General features: G+C 36.0%; 1 protein-coding gene across 9 annotated transcripts in view; it reads left to right on the top strand.

The window, feature by feature from the left end:
• RAPGEF2 (Rap guanine nucleotide exchange factor 2) overlaps window positions 1-27,659 on the top strand; it is a 191,829-nt gene that overhangs the window by 147,062 nt on the left and 17,108 nt on the right. For 8 of the 9 annotated variants that reach the window (XM_061373325.1, XM_061373376.1, XM_061373336.1 and 5 more), the window contains 15 exons: window positions 6,152-6,329; window positions 7,369-7,505; window positions 8,017-8,175; window positions 9,211-9,363; window positions 9,729-9,893; window positions 12,599-12,706; window positions 12,799-13,002; window positions 13,085-13,193; window positions 15,324-15,570; window positions 18,824-18,981; window positions 23,224-23,464; window positions 23,712-24,095; window positions 25,811-26,022; window positions 26,108-26,231; window positions 26,852-26,875. In XM_061373325.1, coding sequence (XP_061229309.1) covers window positions 6,152-6,329; window positions 7,369-7,505; window positions 8,017-8,175; window positions 9,211-9,363; window positions 9,729-9,893; window positions 12,599-12,706; window positions 12,799-13,002; window positions 13,085-13,193; window positions 15,324-15,570; window positions 18,824-18,981; window positions 23,224-23,464; window positions 23,712-24,095; window positions 25,811-26,022; window positions 26,108-26,231; window positions 26,852-26,875 — 2,603 coding nt within the window. The remainder of the gene's footprint in view (window positions 1-6,151; window positions 6,330-7,368; window positions 7,506-8,016; window positions 8,176-9,210; window positions 9,364-9,728; window positions 9,894-12,598; window positions 12,707-12,798; window positions 13,003-13,084; window positions 13,194-15,323; window positions 15,571-18,823; window positions 18,982-23,223; window positions 23,465-23,711; window positions 24,096-25,810; window positions 26,023-26,107; window positions 26,232-26,851; window positions 26,876-27,659) is intronic. The other variant, XM_061373314.1, reaches the window with a different exon arrangement.

Raw genomic sequence — 27,659 nt, 5'->3', positions numbered from 1 at the left:
TTGTACAGCAGCTTCAGAGAGATACGTTCAACCTGGTGTATGATTCCTATGATAAATTTTGTTTGCAATAATGGAATCAACATGATAGTTGCTGTTTGGAGAGAGTTAATGGTTTTCTGAAGTATTTACATGGAATCATTTGCTTCTAAAGTATTATTTTGAATTTAGTTTAAAAATATTCCATTCCTGTCACTCTTAAGTATTATCTGGTTTCTGCAATTTATCTACATTTAATACCTCATTTAAAGATGTCTTGAAGATGTATTGACAACTGTGTAATTGTACAATGTCAAAATAATTGTTAAATAGCCAATGCCCATATCAACATCAAGAAATATGAGAATGTATTGTGGAATGCAACCCCATGTTTTTGTGTTAGTACACATATTTAAAGAAAATTAATTGACAAGTGCAGGTGTGGAAACTGATAAGGTTCTTAAATTATTGAATTTAACCAAACAGTACCAAGTGTTGTTTGACTGAATGATTTCTGTTATTGTGGTAAATCATTAATTTCTGACTTCAGTTTCAGTCACTGAGGAATGTAATGTAACAACATTAAGTTAGGTTAAAGTACTGCCAAAAAAGTCAGCAACAAAATGAAATGGCTGCAGTTTGAATTCAAGTCAAGAATTAACTAAACAGAAATACTTTGAAACCAAGAGATTGATTCAGTCATTCTCTCCCAATTGTTTGCCTTTTAATTCTCTCACACATGTTCACTGAGAAACAATAAGCTATAACCCAGTCATCTACATGTCATTTTTTTACTTCAAATTTAGTGAAACTTAGGCAAAGCTTATTGTGAGTTTTTCCTCTGATTCCTATGATCTGTGTATAATAGTATTTTTCTGTTCAGTACAGTGGACTTCTGTTCATTATGGCTAAGTAGACAACAGGATTTAGAAAGATTGCCATCTTACCTTGCAGTTGATAAATATTTTTTTTTTAAGTTATACTATTAATTTAGATCTTTACTGGTGAAATCTGAGGTAATGATATGTCATGTTTTGCAGCCTAGTAAGTTTTAGTTCTGTAGCCTTAAAAACAGCTGTTTGCAGTGAAACTGTGTTCATGGCCTTTTAAGATTTTTTTGAATAAATCATGAAGCTGAATCTTCAGATGCTTTCAGCATTGAGCTGAGACTATTTCCTTTTAAATATTAATGCTGTAACTATATTTGTTTATCAAATGTTGCACATGAAAGAACTCCTTTTAGGATAGGAACAACTTAGCAAAATAAAATAAGCCTTGATGTTTACCCCACCCAAGTTTCAAAAATATTTCAGGTGCCAATTAGTAAGGTCCTTAAGTGTTGTTACTTTTATTTTAGGAAATAAGTTGATAAAGTGACTAACTCTGTAATGTAACTGTAGAGGAAGGGGATGCTGAATGTTAATAGATTGTGTGCTGGCTCGTTTTGCTAACAATACTTTGCTTTTGTCTTGTGTTGACTTGGCAAAGCAAATCGTTCACTCATATATGACTGCTTGCTCTTGCTTCTCACGCTTAATTAATGCTTCCTATATGGAAGCATATACCTGTTCCTATATGCTCCTAAAGCTTCCTATACCTGTCCCATATATTATCAGATGATGATCCCAGTTTGAGAGCAAGGAGATTTAAGCCAGTGAATGTGTGTTATTCCCCCTCCTTGTTTTGGGAAGGTGGTGTTGTGTTAGCTCAGCTCTTTCCTTTGCCAGCCTTTCTTTGCTTTATCTGTCCTCAGCCTGATGGCTTCCTGCCAGCCCTACTTGCCCTCTGGTGTCTGCCCAGATACTCCTGGCGGTGCAGGAAACTGGGAACATCCTTTCTGAGACCCTCCCAGGATGTGTGTATTGCTTGGAAATTTTCAATATGTCAACTTAGTTTTCTCACGGGTCTGATATGGTCCACCATGTAGAAAGCCTTCCTGAGGGAGCCCAGACTTTTATCTCTCAAACCAGAGTGTCGGTGCAGCCTGCCCTTAAGTCACTGTATGCAAAATAGATAGATTATTTTTTATTACCTTAGGATTAAGTCATTCATTTTGACTGTAGCAGCCTCTGCAGTGCAGGGCTCTGGGTAACACAAGACCATCTGAAATGGCTCAGGTAAACTGTGTCCTACTGAACTCCTTCCACAGTTTTGGCCAAGTTCTGTGCTGTACCTTAATACTGCTGGTGAGTTCAGGTCCTGTAATCTGTTTTGTAGTTTGTAGCCTAGGAGTAACTTCCAGAGTCGTTGTTCTGTATGTCTGTGGTCTCAGCAAACATTGCTCTGCTTAGTGAAAGTAGAAGATAGTTGGTGATAGGGGAGGATGTTGTTCCTGGTGTGCATTGTCTGGATTTGTCACATCTTTCCATCTCTAGGGAGGAAAACTGCTCAGACTGACTCCTGTGAGATGTGGGTTGCTGTGTTGTAAATTTTGTTGTAGGTTAGGAAAGAACAAATACGAAGAGAGAGTGCAGTAAAGATCTTAGACTAAAGGAGTTTTAAGATATTTCATGGCCATTTGCACTCATATCAGCAGAGTATGAAAAAAAATATTTTACTACCTTAAATTTATTGTGTATATAATAACTATAATGGATTGTAGTATAAACAAGTATTTAATAAATAAATACATATTATAATTACATGGATTGAATTTCATGGTAATTTACTGATATTGTAAATTTTATCCAGTGAGTTGAAAGCTAATATAAAACAAACCCCCAGACATTATTTCAGCCTGTGAAGACACTGGGTCTGATGTTTCTGTATGACAGGAGGAAATATTTCAAGCTAACAAATCAGTCATGGAGCCAAAGGCTAGCTGAGAACTTACAGAAGGCTCCTTTACATCCTTGCTTAGTTATTTCACTGTATTTGCTTGATTAGCTGTTTTCACTCAAATCTAGAAGTGATTTTGGACTTAGAGATCCTTAGCAGTTGGAGCATCCATTTTTATATTAGTACAATATTAGCCTTTATAGACACTTCTTGAAATTGGGCAGGTTCTCCTTAGGTACCGAATGTGAAATAACTCTTCACCTCAGGCTTGAAGCTGTCTTAGTCTCCTGACTTTCTTGTTAGTGATGTGACAAATAAAAAATTAGGCTGTCACTATTATGTGGTTCCTTTGAAGCTTCAGCAAATTTCTTTTGCCATCTCTCCAACTGCGAAGAAAATTTTTATCGCAGCTGGTATTCAGACTCTGGAGAGACATTGTTTTGTACTTCAAGCTGCATCCAGCGTTTTTCTTACATGCAGTCTCTTTAGGTTTATTTAAGTGAAGCTAATTTCTCTTATTACTCAAGAAATAAAGACAACATTCACCTATGAAAGCACTGATTTCTTAGGTTTATTTAATCCTTAATTACATGCCCTGAGAAGCTCTGAGCCTCATGATTGATCGTCGTACAAACTCTGTTGAGTATTCATCTTGTGTTCTGGATTTTCCACTCTGAGGTTTAGAAGGAATCCCCTATGCTCAAAGGAGCTAATTGAGGTTTTCCTTTTAGTGTTACACAAATGCATGGCTATTGCTTTATAACTAAGGGTTCCTTTGTGGACATGCTTGATTTTTCCAGCATGAAGAAGTACAAAAGTACTCAAACTGGGTGGGTTATGAAGTTTAACATGTCAGCAAGATGACCTTGAATATTTACTGTCATACTTGATGCTACTAATCCTAAAGCAGCTTTTTGCAATGGTTATGTAGATAAATCAGTGTGTGCTTTTACCATAAAGACAGATCCAATTATTCTTACTAATGTAACAAAGCCGATGCAAACCCTTTTGCATGTGTTATCAAAAGGAGTCCTTGTGGGATGAACTGTTTGATTCTTCACTGCTATGAATGCATACCAAGTGCAAAAGCTACATTTGTGTTCCTTTGCTAACTTTTGCATAATCATAACATTTTGAGAAAGCTGCTTGAATTTACTTTTTCCCCCCAAAAGATAAGGTGTATTTTTAAAGGTGTCCTATATTATAACTTTTCTTATCACTCTGTGGATTGTTGCATTAAAGTCTGAGCTCCTATGTTGCAGTGGTTTGTATTTTTTGATATGTAAGTTAGAAATAGTTGCTTTATCATTAAGGTTTCTACTAATAGCTTCAGTTGTTGAAAAGATTTAATTAGCTCTATATAAAGTGTTCATCTTCAGGAAATGATTATAGCCTTTAGTAGTATTTTTATTTTCTGAACACAAAGTAGAATGTAATTCAAGTTTAAGAATTGTTTTTAAAATAATATCAACTTTTCTGGGTAATAGAGCTTCAACTTCTGTCCCATTTTGTGATTTAAAGAAAGCCAAATAACTTCTAATAAGCAGATTTTGTACAGTATGTGGAATTTTCTTATGCATGATAGCATTTTATGACTAAATTTAGTTCTGCATTCATTTTACTAATGTGCTTTTGAGAGAGCTTAATCTGGGAAAGTTTGCAAAATTGACTGCGAATTAGTCAGTCCCGCTTCATTGGAATTGTCGCTGTTGGAGACTTCTGATTCTGACAGATTGGTGTCATAAGCTCTGTGTCTACTGTCTTATAGTCACCAAATTTTCTACCAGTCACTTTTGATGAAGGCTATTTTGAAAGAGTAGTTACAGCAGCTCTTTCAAATACATCATAAGGAGCATGCATGTTAAACACAATAAGACTGCTAATGAAAATACTGCTGTCAGTGCTATCACTTTTGTGATTTGTTTGTATGTCAGTAACATCTTTCTTTACTCTGCTTAGGAAGCACCTAGCATTTTTTTCTTAAAAAGACAAAACAAAAAATCCCAAGCAACACCAATAAAAGACCAAGCAACACAAAGTGAGAATGATTTGAATACTGTGAAGGTGCTTTCTATATTGACAAGACTGTTTCAAAGCTTGTGTTGTGCTGTAGGACAGAAGGATCTAAGGATGACACTAGCTGCCCTGATCCGTCTCCAGCCATATGGTACTATTCATAAGGTGGCTGTATATGATGGCATTAAAGTAACAGATGTCAGCCACATCTAGTGAGGCAGGCATAGGGAAGATGATTCTATGAAAATACCAAAGTAATTTGTCTTATCTTCTCTGTGTTTGGAGGTTGACTTAGTTTTGCATGATTGTTTTTTTTCACCAGTGCGAGAGACAGATCAATAAAACGGGCTTAAGTAGCTGTGTTTGCCCCATGTAGCATTTTAAAAGTAGAATACATTGTATGTTTCCAGAGTCTCAAAAACAGACCATCCCTATAAGGCACATGAAATTTGATTTCTCAAGCCATGGCTTAAATCTTGTTCATTAGAAACCTACATTTCCTTAAAAATGGTTGTAGCTGAGTCTTGGCAGCTGCTGTGGTATTAAATCAGGTTCCAAGAAAAATGATCTTTGTCAGCTGTGACAGACAAATGTTTGTGGGATTTATTAAGTGTTTGGCCTTAAAACTGAATTACTAAAATGTATTTACCTATAGGTGCTATATTAATGATCTCAGGCTATATATGGACCAGCTTTTCCTTTCTTTTAATGCAATTTAAAGGAGGTTAAGTTTGGCAGATATTCTCTATAGTCCATTTGTGGTGCTTAAGCAGTTACTTCATATTTTTTCTGTATCTGTAAATTTTTATACAATTTATCAGGAAATGAAAGCCATATTTAACATGCATACAACTGGAATTGTAAAAGAAAAATATAGTCGTAGGTTACTGGGAGATAACAAAATTCCTGTAGTGTTTTGATGCTGTACTTATTTCCCAAAACTGTTTGCTTGAGACTACATTGTATTCCTAAGCGTCTGAAAATAAAAAGTTGGGGCAGGAACAGAAACTGTTTAAAGTGAACTGTTAATTTAAAAAAAAAAATTACATTTAGCTAATATTCCAAGAAATTTTTCCTTGAAATGTAACTGCTTTCAGTTCTCCCAAGACCTACTGATTAAATAATGTCTGTTGAATCCTGTTTGTGTGTGGCTGATTGATTGAAACAAGTGTTAGAAGTGCTGTATAAACAATGGTCTTGAGTTGATTGTTAGGTGTTTTTAAAACATATGCAAACAACAAAGCAATAGAAAAAAATCACGAATTTGAGTGATGTGTTAGGTGATAGAATTCATTTTTATAAACTTAACTAGAAAACTGTAGTAGTGAAGAACACATTTGAATGTTTTCATTATTTTTTTATTGTTTATACATTAATTCAGGCTACAGAAAGTGAGGCTGGTGATATGGATCTCAGTGGGTTGCCAGAGACAGCAGTGGATTCTGAGGATGATGATGATGAAGAAGACATTGAAAGGGCATCCGATCCTTTGATGAGTAGAGATATTGTTAGAGACTGCTTGGAGAAAGACCCAATAGACAGGACAGATGATGACATTGGTAAGTATTGCAATGTAGTAAAATACTGCCAAACTTGTTCTCTACCAAAAAAAAAAAAATCAAAACCTGAAAACTTTTTGAGCTTGAGGTTTTATTTTTATCATTGGCTTTTGTAGTCAGTAAGTTTAATGTTTATTCTGTAAGGTGATTCATAAATGCGATAAAATCAGCCAGTCAGGAGGAAACCACATGGAACATGGGTGGTAGAAAGGTCTTCTTTCTTCGAGATATTCAAAAGCTGTCTGGACAGTCCTGGGCATACAATTGGCTGTAGGTGGCCCTGCCTGAGCAGGTGGGTTTGACCAGATGACCTCCAGAGGTTCCTGCCAACCTCAACCATTCCATGATTTTGCATAAACAAGGACTCAGAAAAAAAATACTTTCAGATCAAACTGAATGCAAAAATGCCTACCATTTAGGGAATATAATCCGTCAGCAGGACTACTAACAAAAATTGAATTCTGTAGTTTTGGACCACATAAAAAAAATGAAAATAGAGGAGAAGTTTGCTGTTGAATACAAGTGCAACTCCAGTGCACACAGAAGACAGGGCAGAATAGACAGTAACCCTGTCTAGTTCATCCAAAGGGAATTTTGTAAATCTGCTGGATGATGGGTGCAATTTACTGTTAAGTCGAGCCTAGGAAGGAATGGCTTTACCAAGGAATTTGCTGTTTTGTGAAATGTTCCTTCTTAAAACCTTTCAGTGTTTTATTTAAGCCTGCCATAGTCTTAAGGGAGTTATTGCTGTGGCCGGAGTATTACAAATATCATTTGTTGTATTCAGAGCTGTTACTTTACAGTTCTTCCATTTTATGCTTTTACTTTTCAGAGAGCTTCTATTGATGATATGACCAGCCAGTCTGTGTCTACAGAATACCCAGTAATTACAACAGGCCACTGTATATGATTTATTAGTATACAGAAACGATTGTGCAGCATTTTAGTTTAAGTAGCCTCAGGCGTCTTGTTGAAGAACTGTCTTTACTGCTCTTTGTTGTTTTGACATGCATGACTCAGTGGGCTTTTTCTCCTTCAGAACAACTACTGGAATTCATGCATCAATTGCCTGCTTTTGCCAACATGACAATGTCAGTGAGGAGAGAGCTCTGTGCTGTAATGGTGTTTGCAGTCGTGGAGAGAGCAGGAACTATTGTACTAAACGATGGGGAAGAGGTCAGTAGAAGTGGCTTTTGACTCTCCTATTATACCAAACATCCCGGATTCCACAAGGTTAAGGTCCCCTTTTGTTGCCTAAAAAAAAAAAACCCAACATTGAGCAGGTAAATTAAATCTGGTTTTATTCTGGATTAGTTTGAAAGCTTTTGTTTAAGCACTCACACAACATTTCTTATACAATAAAAGCATAAGAAAATATTCCTTATAATGCAAAAAATGCTTCCTGCTTAATGGAGCTGATTTTGGGAGTTTATTATTTCATTGTTCAAGTGGTGTTTTAAAATTTTTTTTTACAGTCTTACGTAAACTCTTAAAGGTAAACTTAAGTCCCAATTTTCGTAAGCTGGAAATAGCTGCACATTTTAGGCAAACTAGCTTATAAATGTTTTTAATAGGTACTAAAAAGTAACTTTTCCTTTGGAAAAATCGTGAGGGTAGTATCTATATACTATGATATTACAATGTTAAGTGGTTCAGTTTTCATGTATCCTGTGCCATTAATTTGTAGCTGGATTCCTGGTCAGTCATTTTGAATGGCTCTGTGGAGGTGACGTACCCTGATGGAAGAACAGAGATACTCTGCATGGGGAACAGTTTTGGTGTTTCCCCTACCATGGAAAAGGAATACATGAAAGGAGTGATGAGAACCAAAGTGGATGACTGCCAGGTAGCGTGTCGTGCTGTAATACGTGCAAAATCACAAACATATAGGCATAATGCAACTCGATACCCAGATGCAGTTTTATTTTAAACTGCATATATGTAAAATCTCTGGTATGTAACCCTGAACAATAGCTGGAAATGTGGCAGCTGAATACCCAGTCTGGGAAATTGAATTCTTTTTATCTGGAGAAGGATCATTTTGGATGAAGAGGTTTGTCAACATGCGTTCTCCAGAACTTGAGGCCCAGAAGCCTGGTGCATACATACATACTCAGTCAGAAGAATCACTGTTATTTCCTTTCAGTTAAATATCTTAAGTTCATATAAAAAGACAGTTTGCTCTTGACCAAAAAAAGAGACAAAGGTTTAAAATTTTAGTAAGCTATAGAAGTCAATTCATAGTTTGTACAGTATTTTCTTTTTCTACATTGCAGTGGGTGCTTTTAATTATATCTGCACAGTGCAGGTGCCAAGAATATTCATTTATTTTTGCACTTTTTCTTGGCTGAACAGATGATCACAGAAAATATTTTTCCTGCTATATGCTTTAATCCAGAAATAATTTGTTTCTGTGTGCCTGCACTTATGTAATTGAGTGTTAGTTTTCTTAATGACTGACTTTACATGAAAAATGGAAATTATTTACAATAGCAATAAATGCAATAAATAAAATCTAGGTTTTCCCTTCAATCTCTTTAACCCTTCTAAATACCACACAAAAGCTTGCATGGAGAAAAAAAGTACCAGCTAGGATACTGAGCTTCATCTCCAGCAGAGAGAAGGTCAAAGCTGCTAAACAAAAATGGCTGATAATGCTAAATCATTCTGCTCTGATGAATCTTGGTCTCTTCTAACTGGAAGATTGTAGTGGAAGTACTCTGTGTATTTATCTGCTTACTACAGCTGAACTGCTGTAACGACAAATTTGGCTCACTGAAACTACTTTATCTTGTCTATTAATAGAGTACTTGCATCTTAAATCTGAATGCTTTTTGGAAGATTTTACGTGTTAATACTGGTGCGCAATGATTCTTTCCAGTTTGTTTGTATAGCCCAGCAAGATTATTGTCGCATCCTCAATCAAGTGGAGAAGAATATGCAGAAGGTAGAAGAGGAAGGGGAGATTGTGATGGTGAAGGAGCACAGGGAGCTTGATCGCACTGGAACAAGAAAAGGTCACATTGTCATCAAGGTAAAAGGAAAAGAGAGAGTGTCTTGCAAAAGTCTGTGTTCTAGAAGCTTAATTTTGCAAGTTAGGTTCAGGATTTGGTCATATATATGCATATTGTAAAATATTTATTTGAAAATAGTTAATATTTCTAGTTTTCTCTTTAGAATTATGTACGTTGATAACTACATGATTTCCATAGAAATTAATTACATAATTTTTTTTACATTTCTTATCACAATGGTTAGGCTGTTACATTTGCTTATCTCATAGGTCAGCATATGCCAGTATTCTTTCTAGTGTAATACCTCTTCAGTATGAGAAGCCAAATTTGCATTTGTTGAAAATCTGCTTTAATAACGAAGTCTTTTTTTTTTTTTTTTTGATAGGGAACAGCTGAAAGGTTAACAATGCATTTGGTGGAAGAGCACTCTGTGGTAGACCCAACATTTATAGAAGACTTCCTGTTGACATATCGGACCTTTCTTTCCAGCCCAATGGAAGTGGGCAAAAAGTTGTTGGAGTGGTTCAATGACCCCAGCCTCAGGGATAAGGTTGAAATCCCCTGAATTACATACTTGTTACCATTTGCATTGAAATACAGGCTTTTTGTATCCCTTTTTATGTCTTCAAATTTGAGCATCTAACTAAGTTCTGTGTTTTCCATATATAATACCACATGACACAATTTGGCAAATACTTTATGACCTTTTATAAAAAGAGACAAGGAAATATAGTTAATGTATTGTTAAGAATGTGTTGAGCCTTACAGAGCATTAAAAAACCCCAAACACAACCCAGATACAACAAAGCAATCTTCCCTAAACAGAACTGCCATGATGGAGGAATAAGGCCTTGTATATCCAGTTTTGGGACACTCTCTGCTGAGGCTGTACCGGGCTTCAGTTTTGCACTGCAAATGCTTTATTTTCACTCATATACAACTTTCTCACATGAAAAAAAATACCTAGTAAAAATTTCAATTTCCAGATACTTTTTTTTTTTTTAATTTGAAATGAAATATATCAATCAGTTTAGAAAGAAAAATCAACTTTTATTTAAATCTGAGTATTTATTCTATAAATGCTCGTATATCTGCGACTTGGAGAAAGGCTTTTACATTTGGCAGAGAGGATGGGCTTTGCAGCTAATATTGTTTAGCATGGACTTGTTACAGATTCAGAGCTGTAGTACTGTAGTTCATCTTTAACTTATTTTTCTTGCCCTCCAATGGATAACACCCCCAGCCTCTGTAAAACCAGGCACCAGCACAGTTGCTGGCATCAGGTCTGAAAACCTGCAACAAACAAAGAGCAACTCTTTGTTCTGCCATCTCAATAACCAACCCTTGCTGTCATCCACTAGCACTGACAGAAAGGAAAGAGTTAGAGAACAGCTTGGGACAAGTGCAGATAAGCAACTGGGGAGCAAGGAATCTGGAAAATTTTTGCTCCTTTATGTTAGGGGCTGATAGGCAGTGAGGAGAGGGAAAGGGTAAAACTACCTGAGAATGATCAGTAATCAGACTGGGACATTTGAGACTCACCCTTACTGATTATTTTGCCTAGCAGCAGGGTATTTTACAGCTTTAATTCTCTTCTAATGATGTTCCTGGTTGTGACATAGTAGCATTCCTCTGTATTCAAGCCTTTCCAATGCAGTGCTGTTTGCGTGTACCTTAGTGAATTTCAACTTTGAAAGCAGCATTGATACTGAAGCTGTGGCTGTAGTGATTTAAAATATATGACATAGTACGGCTTATAACTTCCCAGCCAATTTTAGATATGAGCCTAAATTTAACCAGTCAGTGCCTGGATTTTCCAGGGTCATCCACATTAATGAAAAATGCCACAGATGTTTAACAGAAAGGAAGTTCATCTTCAATTTCAGAGGTGGAAAAATCTCAAATATGTCAGAAATGCTACCCCAAGCCTATAGCCTTGTGGCTGGCAACTGCAGTGTGTAGTGCTGTGCAGTTGCCTTCTGTTAGAAATCTGAGCTCTCGGAGTGCATGATTAGTTTAGTCAATAAATTCGATATTTTGTCTGAATTCAATTGCTTTTCTAAGGTAAAAGGCAAACTACTTGGAAACTGTATATGAGGGTGTACATGAGGGTGGCAGGGTTTGGTTTTGGATGCCTGGTGTCAGACCTTTAGCATAAGAGGCTGCAGAGGTTTAGATTTTGTGCAGATGCAAAGAACAGAGAAGGGTTAGCTTTAGCTGATTAAAATTTGCATGAGATCTTGTTCTTAAGCTCTTTTTAAAAATGTTTAGAGGTTTTCCCCTGCTAATTTGCTTTCCCAGCATAACAGAAGAAATGCAGCTGTATTTTTAGAGATAACTTTGAATGGCACAACTGCTTTGGATTCATTTTAAAAATAGCTTGAATCAGTATTAATTCAAGATATAAAAATTCATATTTTGACAGGACAAGTGCTGCTGATGTTCCAGGTCAAATCACATATGAAGCTAAAATTTAATGGTGCAAGCATGTAGTTTTTAAAAATACAGCTCTCATTTTGTGGCTTTACCTTCAATCGGTAGTATTCTTTTAGGGTGTTTTCCTAACAAACTGTAAAATACCAGCTAAGATCCTTCTGAACTTGGTAGTCATAGTTGCTTGGGAGGTAGTAGGGGTGGAGAGAAGGGAAGAGTAGTAAACTGAAAGATTGACTGTAAGGAAAATAATTGCATTTATTAATTGTTAAAACTTCTCCTTCTCACAATAGCTTCTTTTTCCTGTTTCTAAACTTACAATAGCTCTTTTACAAAGGTAACTGCAAAGTGGCTTATCTAAAGATTTGTGAGATTCAGAAACCAATATAAAACAGTATCAGAAGCTTTATGATCACGTGCTTGAAGAATTAAGCAGATTTGGAAATGTACATGAACAGGAAATTGCTGTAATAAGTCAGAAATTGATCAAACTTGTGGCCTTGTACCTGTGTGCCCTGTTCCGTAATCAGATTTGATACAGCTAGTGTTAATTTTCTAACTCATGGTATTCTTTGTGAAGTACAATATACACTTGCTTATAGAAGTGAAAGCAACTTTAATAATCAATTCATTCTGCCCTCAATTGCATATTAGTAAAGTTAAATTGGGGTGGGAGGAGGGTGTGTGTATACATACAAATATTTAGGATTCCAATGGAAATTTACAGGGACTTTAAGGAGCAGTATAAAAAAAGCCAAACCTTGACACTAGTACTGTTCTGGTCATTCCTAGAAAATATTGATATTCTTGATTAATTTCCAGGTTACACGGGTAGTATTGTTGTGGGTGAACAATCACTTCAATGATTTTGAAGGAGATCCTGCTATGACTCGATTTCTGGAAGAATTTGAGAACAATTTGGAGAGGGAGGTAAGTGAGGTGTTTTTTTTTCTGACAATGTTGAATGGCAAGGAGTACACAGGCTGTTGTTATATATAACTCAATTTGCTTTTCTCTTGTAGAAAATGGGTGGACATTTGAGGCTGTTAAATATTGCTTGTGCTGCTAAAGCTAAGAGAAGATTGATAACCTTAACAAAGCCATCTCGAGAAGCCCCTTTGCCTTTTATCTTGCTGGGAGGGTCGGAAAAGGGATTTGGAATCTTTGTTGACAGTGTAGATTTTGGTAGCAAAGCTACAGAAGCAGGCTTGAAACGTGGAGACCAGGTATGTAGTATTTTAAAATGTCTTCCCTCCCGTGCCCCCTTCTCTTCACTAAATAAAAGTAACATTACCTCTGTATTTTTAGATACTGGAAGTGAATGGTCAAAATTTTGAAAACATTCAGCTGTCGAAAGCCATGGAAATCCTTAGAAATAACACTCATCTGTCTATCACTGTGAAAACCAATTTATTTGGTAAGTTTGTGTGCACTTTTCAGTCTAATTTCTGTTCTAATTTAGATGGAGTCTTCAATTATTGTTTTTAATAGTTTAAAATAGGGGGTTTTTAGACACTTTTGTACGGGGCACAATAGAAAAAAAAAAAAAGCAGCTTGCAGGTCCTAAAATACCTTAGTGCATAATTGAAGAGAAAAAAAAAAAATAGGGTCTGAGATGAAGTGACCTCTCACAAGTGCATGTTTCTGGATTAAGAGGAACTATTGTGACCATTTAGCTCAAATTTATAAAACACGCTTATAGATGGAACAGTCCTTTCCCAAGAAAGAAGCCTCTTGGAGTTTCAGCTTATCAGTGATCTCAATCTGTCTGCTGAATTTGCTCACAGTTTTTCAATCTATGCCACAAGATTAATAGAAACTTTCTTGTTAGCTAGGTGAAAACAATCTTGCTACCCTCTGACTCCATTTGCTTCACTTCTCCCTCTAACAAGTACTAAAGCGGTCATGAAGGAGCCTTTAAGGAGGTCAGGACCTCAGCATCACAAATAAGTCATAGTTTGTGGGTTTTCTTTGCTTTTTACCACAGAATACTTGGGTTTGTTTGTATAATTTAGTGATTTGTTCCCCAAATATCTTTTTTCAGGATCAGGTTCTTCATTGCAAATAAGTAGGGCAGAACATTACCACAGGATGTCACTTCACTAACTGATGATTAAATATGCTTAGGCTATTTCTGAAAGTCATTTGTCAAAGCTTTTTTCTGGGGATTTTTTTTTCTTTGCGTTAAAGCTTCTAATATTTCAGTTGTCTTTAATGATTAAGGCATATCTTCACATATCTGTATACACATGTTTAGCCATACTTGTTTCCCTATGTGTAAGTTCTGTGTTAGCATCCTTCGCACACTAGATTTTTGAATCTTATGCTACTTTTGTTGCTTTAGTATATTTAAGATATTAAGATAAATGGCAATTTCTTCAAAAGTTGTTTTTTTTTCTAAGTTTTAAACCTTGTTGTTCTACTGCAAATACTGAAATCACAACGCAATAGTCTTAAAACAGATAACTTCAGTGTTTCAAGTATTCCTTAATCCTAAACAGAGTTTCATTTTCTTTTAACAGGAATCTGTGTCTAATTTGTCTCTCCAGCATATTTGACAGTAGTTATTGGCTCAGATTACTCTCTTCCACTTTTATTTGTGTGTCATATTTGAAGCTTTTGAATTTTTATGGTTATTTGTTGTGCACCTTTAGAGATAAGTGAATATTAAGAGCAAAATTAATAAACACATCATAGTAAAGCCTAGCCCATAATACTCATCCTCAGCTGATTGCACTTGTTCCTCACTTCTGTAATTCCATGGGTTTAATTATCAGTTTTCATTTATCAAATGAAAATCATCAGATGATTTTTCCATGTATGTATGGAGACTTGATCTCCAGCTGAGTGTTGTGTGATTTATTTAAATATATCAACTCTTCTCTGAAGCTAAAAGTTTCAGTACAAAAAATACTTTACAAATTCTGCTTCAGAGATGCCTTTTTGCTAGGAAGCTGAGGGGAGCCTGAGAGGGCTTTTTGTATATCTGGCAAATGGACATAGCAGCCCTGTCAAACGTGCCGGGTGTCTCAGTAGTCTCATACTTCCTTATATTTCCCTTATGACTATTGCAGTTTCCCCTCTGATCTCTGATTTTTTTTTTTTTTTAATTTTTGTCCTTAATTACTTATTTTGTTGCTAGTTAGCTGTTTAAGGCCTCCTTAAACAGATCATTTCCTATCTCATTTTGATCCAGTGTGCTCTTTTTACATGTGCTACTATTCTGCAGAAGCCAATGTCCTTAGCTTGGAAATTCAGTCCTTCAGTTGGCACCATCCATGCAACCATGTGGTTGGTCATCTAGTGTATTTCTGTTCTGGGCTGGGCTGCATTATTGATATACTGATTCATACTACAGAAAATGAATGTCCTTTTAAAAATTTAAATGTTTTTTAATGTTTTGCATGAAAATTAATTTAATACTTGAATTGACAGAATATCCTAATTGATTTTTTTTTTAATGTTTAATATTCAACTGGTCTGTTGTGCAGAGCTTTCTTTTAAATTTTTGTTCTTTTTCTTTCTGCCCTTTTCCTGTATTGTGTAGTTTTTAAAGAACTCTTAACACGGTTGTCAGAGGAAAAAAGAAATGGAGCTCCCCACTTGCCTAAAATTGGTGATATTAAAAAAGCAAGTCGTTATTCCATCCCAGACCTTGCTGTTGATGTGGAGCAGGTCATAGGATTAGAAAAAGTAAATAAGAAAAGTAAAGCCAACACTGTTGGGGGAAGAAATAAGTTAAAGAAGATACTTGACAAGACTCGAATCAGTATTCTGCCTCAGAAACCATACAAGTGAGTTTTCTATTTCCTCTTAAATGTGCTTTGTGTTAAATTTTAATAATTTCACGATACTTGTAATTTGTCATGATGCTTTTTAATTTATTAAGGCAAACCATGCATACACCTAAAAAAATATACTATAAAATAGTAGTCTGAATATTTAAATGATCATAGACAACTAATAATGCAGTTCCTGACATCAGTCTGGACATATTTTGCTTCTTATAAAGTGATAACACAAATACTTTTAAATGTAATTTACTGTTTTCTTTTAAGGGGACTGGAAGCATACCAGGCAATTAATTTCAAAGTAACTCTGCAAGCAGGTTTACTTGCAAATGGTTAATAGGAGAAATTATTTAAATTTATGCACATTCCAGTGATTTGTCAGAATTTTGACTACTGGCATAAGGGACACTGAAGTTTAACTTGGATTCTTTGATAGATTTGAGTATTTTTTTAATGAAAGCTAAATACGGTATCTGATATCTTTTATTCTATGAACGCATTTTAGAAATTGTGTTCTGATAAGGATTGTTGAAAATAATAGAAGTTTTATGATTTTATGGGAATCTGATTCTTGGCCAAGGCAGATGGCATCAATTGGAAAAGTTAATTGTAGAGGATAGTTGATGTCTAAATCTATGTTTTCTTTTTCATGTCCCATTGAGGAAGAAATCTATTCTATGTAAATTCACTGAAAGACACTTGTGCTGAAAATGTAGGACTTTTTCCTGGTATTACTTTAAAAGAAAGTTTGCTTAACTAATGTTAGGTATTCTAAACTAAAGCAATACTGTTCTGAAACGTTATAAGTAGACTACTAGTAATAAAAAGGTTAACTTGAATATGAATTATTATATCCAAGTAATGGATGTTTCTTAAATTGACAGAGATACCTTTCAGTAGAGAAGAATATGTGAATCTTATCTTTGTATTGCTTGTCTTTAGAATGTTTTATTTCACTGGTCTTATATGTTTGTTCCTCTGATGAGCCATGAATACTGTTAGGTGGGATATTTTTTGCTGTGTTCACCATTGTGCACAATTTTGGCATAAAATTCTCTTGGGTTTTTTTTTTTTTTTTTTTCTTTGATTCCCTTCATTTTTGCGCTTTTTCTGTGCAGGGACCTCTTTGGGTAAGACTTAGAAAAACAGTGCACTTGACCTATTTTCTTCTCCTTTTGCTAGCTTTGCATAATGCGTTACATATAGCAATTTGTCTGCAAAGCCTGTTGACATTCAGTTGTTTGTGGTTTCTGCATAGAGATGTGTAGCTGTATGTAGACTGTCTTGTTTATGCGCTTTTTTTTCCCTATTGTGTAGAAAATTCTATCTAGTTTTCCCTAATAATTAATGGTATTGCATATATTAAGGGGTATCACCTATTCTCGTGTGTATTTAAATACCAAAAAATCAAGAGGGATAATAAAGCTGATTTACTCATTAATTAAAGTAGGAATTCAAAGACTTCATCTCATAAGCTAGCTGACTCATGAAACCGTCCACCTTTTCTTGAATGTGAATACTGTGGGTCCCCAGTGCCTTCAGAATGTATCCAGACAAAATCAATCTTTAAAATGGAATTAGGTCACTCTTAGATGGAGCTTGTCTCTTTGTGAGACACTAAATCGGTATCGGGTGAATCAGTTTGAGCAGGATGTAATCCCTTCTGTCAGTCTTGCTTTTTAGTCAAATAATGTCAAGTAACTTCCTGACCTGAGCAAAGAGCACCATTTACTCTGCGTCTACAGGGAAATCTCTCCACCAGCTATGAGGCAGCTCTTGAAGTGTTCTTCTGGTTAAAGACTCCACTTGAGCTCTCCTCATTCTTTACTCTTCTAATCCAGAGTGGTTTTCTGGGCTATAGGCTCAGTTGCTCCAAATAAGGATTAAACACAACCCCCACCTCCATTTCTAGCAGAGTTCCTGGTCTATAGTGCCGCATTCCAGACAAAGAAGCAGCCTCCCTCTCTCCTATATGCAGCCCTGCAGTGGGATGCACGGTATACTGCATTTTGAAGGAATAAGCATTCAGTGACCTCTGCCTCTCTGTTATCTCTTCTGTCCTTTTGCAGGAAAGTTAGTTCTTAGTTAATGGTATCTCCCTGCATGGGAAATGTGTGCAGGAAGGAATAGAAATGCCTTTCCTTTAAAACCATAGTCTCCTGTCACCATCATAATAAAATATTTTACCTAAGAGCAAGGGCAGTTGATCATTATGGGACTTGAGGTTTTCTACTGTTGCTATTTGTGTCTGAAATTTTTGGGGTTCATTTCTTGTCTGCATAAGTTAGAACTTGTTCAGATTCTGATTTAAGTTTTTTAAATAGTGTAAAGTGAGTGTAAGGTAAATACTTCCCAATTCATTATAAGAATGCTTAGAATCAAGAAGAACTTTAGAAAAATTGCTTTCTTTTTCAAACTAGCATTTGTCAGTTGATCCACTTTACTCTGAGGCTGCCTTGGTAATGATGCACAGGATAGAGATAAGGTCATATAAAACTGACAAACAGTGAGAGGAATACATAATGCAAATGAAACTATTAATATAAGGGGGAGGGTCACATTGTCTTAATTTAATTTTAATTTAGAGAAAATTCTGGTGTTGGCACATTTATGAAATATGCAATAAAGCCGTTTAGAGCCACCAGAAAGCAATTTGAGGTTCAGGGGCTTTGGGAAGTTTTGTTTGCTTGTTGTTTTTTTTTGCATGTGGAGTTCCTACTTGAAAGACAAGATTTCAGTTCCTGGGAATGCTTATAGTTGTAGTGAAGACTTATCTGCTTGTGGCTTAAAAGGAAAGTGCTGTGTGCTGAGCTGATAATCACTGCTTGTCACAGTATTTTGTGCTTTATGTGGAAGTACAAAAATACAGATGTTCAGATTCAACTTAACCTCTGATTGAGAGTGAATCCAAGAACCCTTTTTCAGTGGACTTGAGTGTTTATCACTCACATGGCTTGGAGTGTACTCTTTGTCATTGTCAAAAAATAATGAGCCTAACAGCTCCTCAGAGCTTAGTGGTGAACATGAGGATCTTCTGGCAGTGTGAGCAGGCAGATCTCATCACTTTGGACATTCAGGTGCTACTGGCAAAGAGAGACAAAGCACTGTTGTCTGGAGAATTTTAACTTCTAAATAGTGATTACTGTATTAATAATTGGAAGTGTGAAAATGTAGTGATATAGATGTCCCTATATCTCTAGTATAGCCCAAACTCGGGATGTCTGTAAATCTTGACTGTATTTCTTTCTGGACACAGTGACATCGGAATTGGCCAGTCTCAAGATGACAGCATTGTGGGACTGAGGCAAACAAAACACATTCCTCCTGCTTTACCTGTCAGCGGAACCCTGTCATCCAGTAATCCTGATCTACTGCAGTCTCATCATCGCATCTTAGACTTCAATACTACTCCAGGTAAAGATCTGTTTCTGTTGTTGCCCTTGACCTTATAATTTCCTGTAATTGATCTCGTTGTTTGGGTTTTTTTTATGGACTTCCAGAGTCTGAAGATGCATGTGAGTTTTTATTAACTGTATGCTGTGGGGGGGGGGGCCCCCCCCCCATTAGCCAGATAGATACGAATGCATTAGGGTTTATTGCATTTGTTCCAATATTCTTTACCCAAATATATTAGATGTCTATTACTTAAGTATGTTGTATACAGAGTGCCTCTTACTGATTGAATACTCTTGGCCGTAAAACTTGCTTTGCTTGGTATTTTATAATTTCCCGGGTAGATCAGTCTTTGCAAGACTGCAGTATTTTCAAATAGCACAGTAGGTCGTTAGCTTACAGTAAAGCAAGAGGCACTGGACTGGGACACAGGACCTGCATTTCAGTATTTTTCTGAACAGACTTACATGGTCTTGTACCACATCTGTAAGGGGCAGAGTTTCAAAGTTCCCTGTTAGTCACCCTGCCTTACATCTTTATGCTTATTTTTTTGTATATAAAGTGGTTTAAAATCCCATTCAGAAATGGATTAAAAATGAACACAGCAGACAGGAACAAAGTGTGGGGGAGAGTGATGGAGAAAAAGGGGGGAGAATTCAAGAAACTTGAGAGCCTTATCTTGTGAGAAGGATTTAGCTGGAGATCCTGGTGGGGTTAGGATTTGGGTTCTTATCTGACTGCAGGAAGGTTCTTAGTGGGAAACCTCTGAGTTAAGTATCCAAATCTTTGCTGTTAAAATGTAGCTGCTGGAGGAGGATATGGTGATTGTAGCTGTACAGATACTTGGTTATTTTAGTCTAATCTTTAAAGTATTACTCAAAAGTAGAGCTGAAAATTTAGCGCCTTCCTGAGCCTGAGGGTTTTCAAACCTTACCTAAAGTGACAGTGCTTAAACATCAGCCTACATACTTGCCAAGTTGGTGCAATCATCATTCTCAAAACTGTGACACTATCACCTCCATTTTTTTTTTTCTTGGGGCTAGAGAACACTACAAGAAGGTGGTGTATGATTTTTATACTAGTGCCTAAGATTGATCCTGAGAGAGTGGGAAGATTGTTTGGGGTTTCTTTTTCTATTTTATCCTTGTGTCCATATTCTTTATCAATAAGTCTAACTTCTTATCATCACTTTAGCTATTAATGAGTGAAGATTCTTTTCTCCAGCTTGCCATTTACCTAGACCAGACAGTTCTAGGTAATTAATGTACCCCTAATGCTGAGTACAACACTACAGCTAATTTCCAGAGCTGTGGGCATCACTGTCTCCCACAGCTTGAACAAACTCCATTAATTGAGAAGGAAAGCCGTTACAGGTCTGAAGGTCCTTCAGGCACAGATGGAGTTTGGATAAATTTAACAAATGAATGGTGTTCTACTGTTTGCTTTGAGGAAAGGAGATAAATAATGGTGTAATGCTGTTGCTCCAGTGTTAATAGCTGCTTTCACATTGTCTTTATACAAAATGTATTAAGTAATTTGAGCTTTATCATTTATAAGAAAAAAGTTTGGTTTTTTTTAATTTTGCTTAAAATTTGGCAAATTTCCACACACTGAATATTTTTAAGGCAATTCACAAGTATAATTTCCCCTTAAGGAGGGGAAAGCGGGACTAAAATAAAAGACATATACCTTACTGTGCCTTAGGGATGGTTGCATTGTAGATAGAAGAGTTGAATTATCTATTCAACTTTGTATACTTTACAACTTGGAAAAAAATTTAAGCCTTCAATTTTAATTTATTTTATTACTTTGGTCTAAATTAAAGATGGAGGCAGCTTGTAAGAAATTGAATGCACTGGAGAAGAAAGGAAGAAGTGGTGTAACAGCTGTCCTTCAAGGCTTTGGGGGCTATCCCTCAGGGCAAAATACAATTTGGTATTTTGGAAGGGTATTTTATGAGGAGAAAATAAAAACAGCTTGAAATATGCAAAAAGTCGTTTTAGTTTCTCTTCTGACTTGCTCACGCTTTTTAAAATATACTTTTTAAGGTTTATTTTTAAATGCTCAGAAAGTCAATAGCACTTTGATTTCTCTTGTGCTGTCTTCGCTGTTCGATTGGAAGTCAAAATAATAAAGTAATGATGAGCAGCCTGTCACTGTTACTTTTTTGGGTTTTTCCCCCCCCCCACAAGCTTTCTGAGGGACTAGATGCTTTTGATACAGCGTTGCATTATTCAGCCTGCCACTCCAGTTTCCTTCTTTGAAAAGCAGTGAAGGGAGGTGATTACAATTCTAAAGTGCTGTTTTATTTTGGAATTATTGTGCTGAATTTCTTGCTACCATTGCTATAGCTGTAATCATTTCAATTGCTGTGACTCCTCTGTGTTCTCTATAATGCTTTTGCTACCAGCTCTGATAGGTATGCAGTCTGAGAAATTGGATGGTAAAATACAGTGCTAAGATAATACTTTTCTATTTGCTGTTCTCTGCATTTCTTCATGCTGACTTCAGTGATCCAGCAGAGGAGGTTATTTTCTCCTTATACAAAGCACTTCTTTCTTGGGAGCATTAAGCAAGTTCTCACCTTGGTATTGTTTACAGTAGCTTCCCACCTTCATAGCATTTCTTTGAGTGACAAGTATTTTGGTAACGGCAAGAGGCAATAAGAGACCACTGGAGAGTGGTTTCAGTATTAGTGCTTCTCAAGCTGAAAAATACTACTGTAAGCTTAAAAGTTACAGACTTAGTTGTGTGAAATGTGTAAACTGATATATTTAAACTTAAGCAGCCGTTGTGGCATGTAAATCAATTCCTATCTGAGAGATTAATTTTAATGCTTTCCAAATGATTATTTTGGAGACATGCAGCAGCAGTGGGAAGACGCTGAGTTTTGTTCTTTTGTCACAAGATTTCTGTTTCTGAATAGATTTTCTGTAGTAACTTGAATACATGTTATGCACAGTCAGGTCTTATAAGAAAAGACTGTGGTTGTATCAGAGAGTATGTTTTCATCTGGCAGTTGTTTTTTCAGTGTTTTTTTCATAATGATAGTTCTTTGGCTGTAGATTCAGAAGACTTTCTATTTTTCCCTATTTTCTTGTTTGTGTGACCGTAAAGATCTCAAAAAAAAAAGGAAATATTTTTTCAAAATATATTTATTAAAGAAAGAATAATGACTAGATGTCATGCCACACAAAACTGGAAAAGGTTATTCGTAACAGAGGGAAGAAATTGAATTAATTGAAAGTATTTGTCAGTTAAAAATACCTTATAGTAAAAAATTCAGTGGTGGGTAGCTGTATAATTTTAGCTCTATTTATTTATTTATTTATTAAATAATACAATTATAACAATCAACTTCAGCTGGTTAATGGGTCTTGATTTCCATATGCTAATGGAAATATCAAAAGGTATGTTGATTTGGTATTTCCTTATGGCTTATGGTATTTCCTTATGGCTTATGGAAATGCCAAATCCAACAGGTAGGGTTAATTTCCCAGATTTCCTAGAAGCAGCTGCCTTGTAGGTATTCACTGAAAGTTTCTTGTTGTCAGACACTTGGAGAAATAAAGAGCAAGTTTTCAGTCTGTTACTTACATTGAAATCATGATAATAAAGGTGTATCAAAGATAGAATATTTTTGATTATTAAGTACTTGCACGCAGTAATACTGTTGCAATTTATCTGTGTATACGTGCATTCTGGCCATTATACATGCACCTTTCTAGCTACTTACATGTACATGCCTTCCCTTTGTATGTGGCACAATGGTTGAGTGTCATATTTAAGCAAATGAGTCTATTGTCTTAAGAACACCCTTAGGAAGATTGGCACTCCTATCACCTGATTTGCTTAAGGTTCTTATGTGTCAGTCTATAGGGTAGAGTCCTTGATTTTCCTCAGGCTAAAATGGAATTTACCAGGACTCAATACTTGTGAAAATCTGCGTGCTCATGAGTGTTTCTGTCCAAACTTTGTAAACATGAACATATTTTTGTTTTGCCCCATGACTAGCCTTATTTCCTTTCCTGTTTGTTAATAGAACTAGTCTTTAATTAAAAACCCAATTAATCAAAAAAGGTGTTTTATAAGGAGAGATGTGAAACAATGTGAAACAATGATGCCAAAGTAAAAACTGATAGCACTAGTAATTAGACTTAACTAGACTCAATGTAACTGATACTGTTGCTTCTTCTTTTTACAACCTTTTTTTCCTTTGTGCTTTACTAAATCGCATACCTTGAATGTAATTTTTTTCCCCAGACTTGCCAGATCAAGTTCTGAGGGTTTTCAAGGCAGATCAGCAAAGTCGCTATATCATGATCAGTAAAGACACAACAGCAAAAGAAGTGGTCATCCAGGCTATCAGGGAATTTGCTCTGACTGCAACCCCCGATGCATATTCACTATGCGAAGTTTCTGTCACACCTGAGGGTGTAATCAAACAAAGGAGGCTTCCAGATCAGTTATCCAAGCTTGCTGACAGAATACAACTGAGTGGCAGGTGAGACTAGAGACTGTAAGCTCAAGATGATGATACCAGTTTATTAAGTCAAAATTCTGTTAATAGAAATGTTATTTAATTATTAACATTCTGTTACTTTAAAAGAAATTGCTCTTTATGAAACCTATTAATATCTAGGCATGGTGAAATTCCATTTATTCTATGATTCCAACTTGATCGTTACTGTGACTTTCACTAGTATTTGAGTATATCGTATCAAGCATCTTTTGGAATTTTGTTTTTGCAGGTATTACCTGAAGAACAACATGGAAACAGAAACTCTTTGTTCAGATGAAGATGCTCAAGAGTTACTAAGGGAAAGTCAAATTTCCCTACTACAGCTCAGTACTGTTGAGGTGGCTACCCAACTGTCCATGAGAAACTTTGAGCTATTTCGTAATATTGAACCCACAGAATACATAGATGACTTGTTTAAACTGAAATCAAAAACAGGTTGCACTAATCTAAAAAAGTTTGAAGAGGTGATAAATCAAGAAACATTCTGGGTAGCTTCTGAGATTCTAAGAGAAACTAACCAGCTGAAAAGGATGAAGATCATAAAGCATTTCATTAAGATAGCACTACACTGCAGAGAATGCAAGAACTTCAACTCGATGTTTGCCATCATTAGGTATGGCCCCTTAATAACGTTACTTCTGAGTGAAAAAGCAAAGTCTTACTTATATTAGTCTAAACCAAAAAGTGTATTTAACAGGGTAAACCAACATCAACACTTGGCAATCCAATAAAGATGGTATTTACCAGTAATCTGATTGTGACATCAAAATTTTTGCTGAAATATTATTTGGAATGCTACTATTATGTACTTATCACTGAAGGTGTTGAAGCAAGAATCATTGCTGAACATGGCATTAGAGAAACTGCTGCACTTATTTAAAGATAAAGATCAAAAGAAACAGCAGTTATATGAAGAAAAATTGTAACATCGTCATAAATGAGTGGGTTAATTTCCTAAAGAGCGCTCATAATTTTATGCATAGTTCCCAGTATCGAATTCATTGAGCCATGATATGTTGGCTTTGGTTTTCTTTGTATCAATAGTTTCTTGGATGGAACACTGATAGTAGCAGACTATGATGCCTTATAATAAGCTGTAAATAAAGCTCTTTTAATAAGAATAAAAAAAAACACTGCTAATTTCAGGCAGAAAACCTTTCTTAGTTTTGGAGCGAAAAGGAGGATAATGTGTGTTTATGCACATTTTTTAAAACATTCACGTTCCCTTTAAGAGCTTTCTGAATTAGGCAGAAAGAACCTGCCAGAAAAACAAAACCAACCAAACATTACCCCAAAACACACCACTAAATATTGTCTCTTATGAAAAAGCTTGAGCAAGTTGCATTAAAATAACAATTGTATCACTGTCTCTGGTACAAGCCTGTGTCACGTTTAGTCAGCAGATTGATTATTTTTTTTCTGAAGACCTCTAATTTTGACTCATTCAATCATCCCTGGCAGTGTTCAAGGCCAGGTTAGATGAGGCCTTGGGTGATATGCTTTAGAGCGAGGTGTCCCTGCCCATGGCAGGGGGGTTGGAACTTGATGATCTTAAGGTTCTTTCCAACCCTAACTATTCTATGATTGTATGATTCTAAATGTGGCAGGTTCCAAAGTCAAGGAACTATGCTGATAATCAGTCACTCTCTCTGAGACATGAAAATCTCAAGATTTAGCTCTATTATTTCATAAATAAAAGCAGCATGCCTGCTGGGAAAAATGCAAGGGAAAGATTCTATAAACCAAACTTTCCCATAAGTAGAAATGCATAGCAATACAGGCAATGACATGAAAGGTGGTGATGGGGAAGTTTGTACCAGCCACAGCTTCAAAATAACCTCAAATAGATAGAATCTGTTATAATAACTTGATCTAGACACAACAAAGTCAGGTGGATTATTGAAGCAAGAAGGTGGATCACTGTGCTGTCACCACCTAAATGTAATGTAAGTGGAAGATGTTTTTTCTTCCAGTCTGGTAATTTGGAAATAAGTGGTGATCCTCAGGTGCTCCTAGATGATAATATCATTATCAATTTAAAACACTGTTCTGAAGTAGTAAGAGTAAGTACATGCTCTGTATAGTTACTCATCCATGCAGATATCTCCAGTATTGCTAGCATTTATAAAAATGAGCCTCACTGTTCCATAACGCACACTGGCAAAAGGAAGTTTTCACTTTCTGTTCCTTTATTGACATTGTTGTGCTATGCTATTCTGGCTATATGGTATTTATCCCATACAAAATTTAACATGTTATTTTCTAAGTATTTTTTCTTGTTGTTTATTTTAATTGTTGAACTTTTTGGCATTGTTTGTTTCTTTCAAGTGGCCTGAATTTGGCACCAGTTGCAAGGCTCCGAACTACTTGGGAGAAGCTTCCAAGCAAGTATGAAAAACTGTTTCAAGATCTACAGGACTTGTTTGATCCATCTAGGAATATGGCAAAATATCGTAATGTCCTTAACAGCCAAAATCTACAGCCCCCCATTATCCCCCTGTTTCCTGTTATCAAAAAAGACCTTACATTCCTTCATGAAGGTAAATGCACAAGTACGTCATCTTTTACCAGCTGACTAACTAGCTTTGCTACCTGATAACTGATGTTGTTAATTGCTGATTGTAGGAAATGATTCAAAAGTGGAGGGCTTGGTCAATTTTGAGAAGCTGAGAATGATTGCGAAGGAGATACGCCATGTCGGTCGCATGGCATCTGTGAATATGGATCCCGCTTTAATGTTTAGAACGAGGTAAGTGGGATTCATTAGACCTTTTTCCAACTGAGAGAAGGCTAGGTATCAACAAGAGGTGCTTTTCAAGTGTCCCTTGTACTGGAGCAGTATGAGTTGTTTTGCTCTTGTAAACAATTTACTGAAATTCTGTGGTGTTTCGAAACTGGAGAAACAATTATGTTTTGTGTTTATCAATGTATATTAAGATGTTTTATATTATTCCTTAGCTGCCAGTTACTTCATAAAAATGAGATTCTATTAGTGGGAAGGAGGGGGAGATACTGTCTTATATGCTACATATTAATCTGTTTGAAATGTTAACATTGATGTGTGCCAGCCATAAGGCTTTAGTAGAAGTGGGAATGTATCTGCAACAGTGTCAGCTAGTAGTGTTAGAAAACGTGGGAGTGAATGCTCTTTGGCTTCATGTTAGACCAGCTTATTGCATACTCTTTTTCTTAATTTGAGCTGGAAGAGTTTGTAATACCTGAATGTATGCCCGAATCAAGGCTCTTTTTAGTGTCTGTGGGCTTCCAGAACTGCTTGTCCTGAGGTCTGGTCTTTTTCTTTCTGAGCTTGTAATCTTTCTCTATCTCTTCTTAAACCCATGCTTTACTCTTCCTGGCTCTCACTTGCAGGAAGAAGAAATGGAGGAGTTTGGGGTAAGTGGTTGGAGACAACGTGCACAGACATTCATTCTTCCCTTGCCATTTGCATTGTTTCCTACTTGCTACCTAATTTTCTGGTGCTTTGATATTTTTTTCTTTTGTTAACCCTTTTTTACTGACAATACATTTTCATCCAGGAGTGCTTTTGATGTTAAAAAACAAACATTGTAAATTATAAGTGATTGTAAGTAGGAGCGGGGTGCTCTCCTTCCGCACCTCCAGTTTAAATTCCCAAAGGAAGTGACTTTTGGTAAAAGAGAAATTGTAAAATGGCAAGGTTGCAACAGCTGAAAATTGCTTTTAAACTTTCTTATCCCCAATAAGCAACTGTCACAAATACAAAAGTTAAAACTTATAGTATCTGCTAAGTTAACTTATTTTCATCTTACAATTCAGCCATCACTTTTAACAATTCAGGAACAATGCATAGCTTTCATATAGGCATACATACACTAAAATGTGCATGACATTTATTTCATCATAAACTAGCTGATCATTTTATTTAACAAAAAGCTGTCTTCAGTCTTGCAAGTCACAAGGAAGTTCTGTTCTGTAAAACTGGGCTGCATATTTTGTATACAGTCTGATTTTAAAAGTATTTAGTTTTCAAAATGCCTTCTGTATATGTATTGGAATTCAAACCTCAGCTGTAGTCTTCTGTCAGCATTGCCTCTCTGCATGAGCTTTTTCTAATGCTCCAATCTTCTCAGTAGCTGGCTTATGTGAGAGAGCTAGCTTGAATGCTTTTCTAGATGTGTGAAGTGATATTGCCTAGTTG

This window comes from Neopsephotus bourkii, unplaced genomic scaffold (assembly GCF_033783945.1).
Source record: "Neopsephotus bourkii isolate Nb327-2 ecotype Australia unplaced genomic scaffold, CSIRO-AGI_Nbou_v1 NB_168, whole genome shotgun sequence".
Lineage (NCBI taxonomy): Eukaryota > Metazoa > Chordata > Aves > Psittaciformes > Psittacidae > Neopsephotus > Neopsephotus bourkii.
This window is presented reverse-complemented; position numbering and strand designations above follow the sequence as displayed.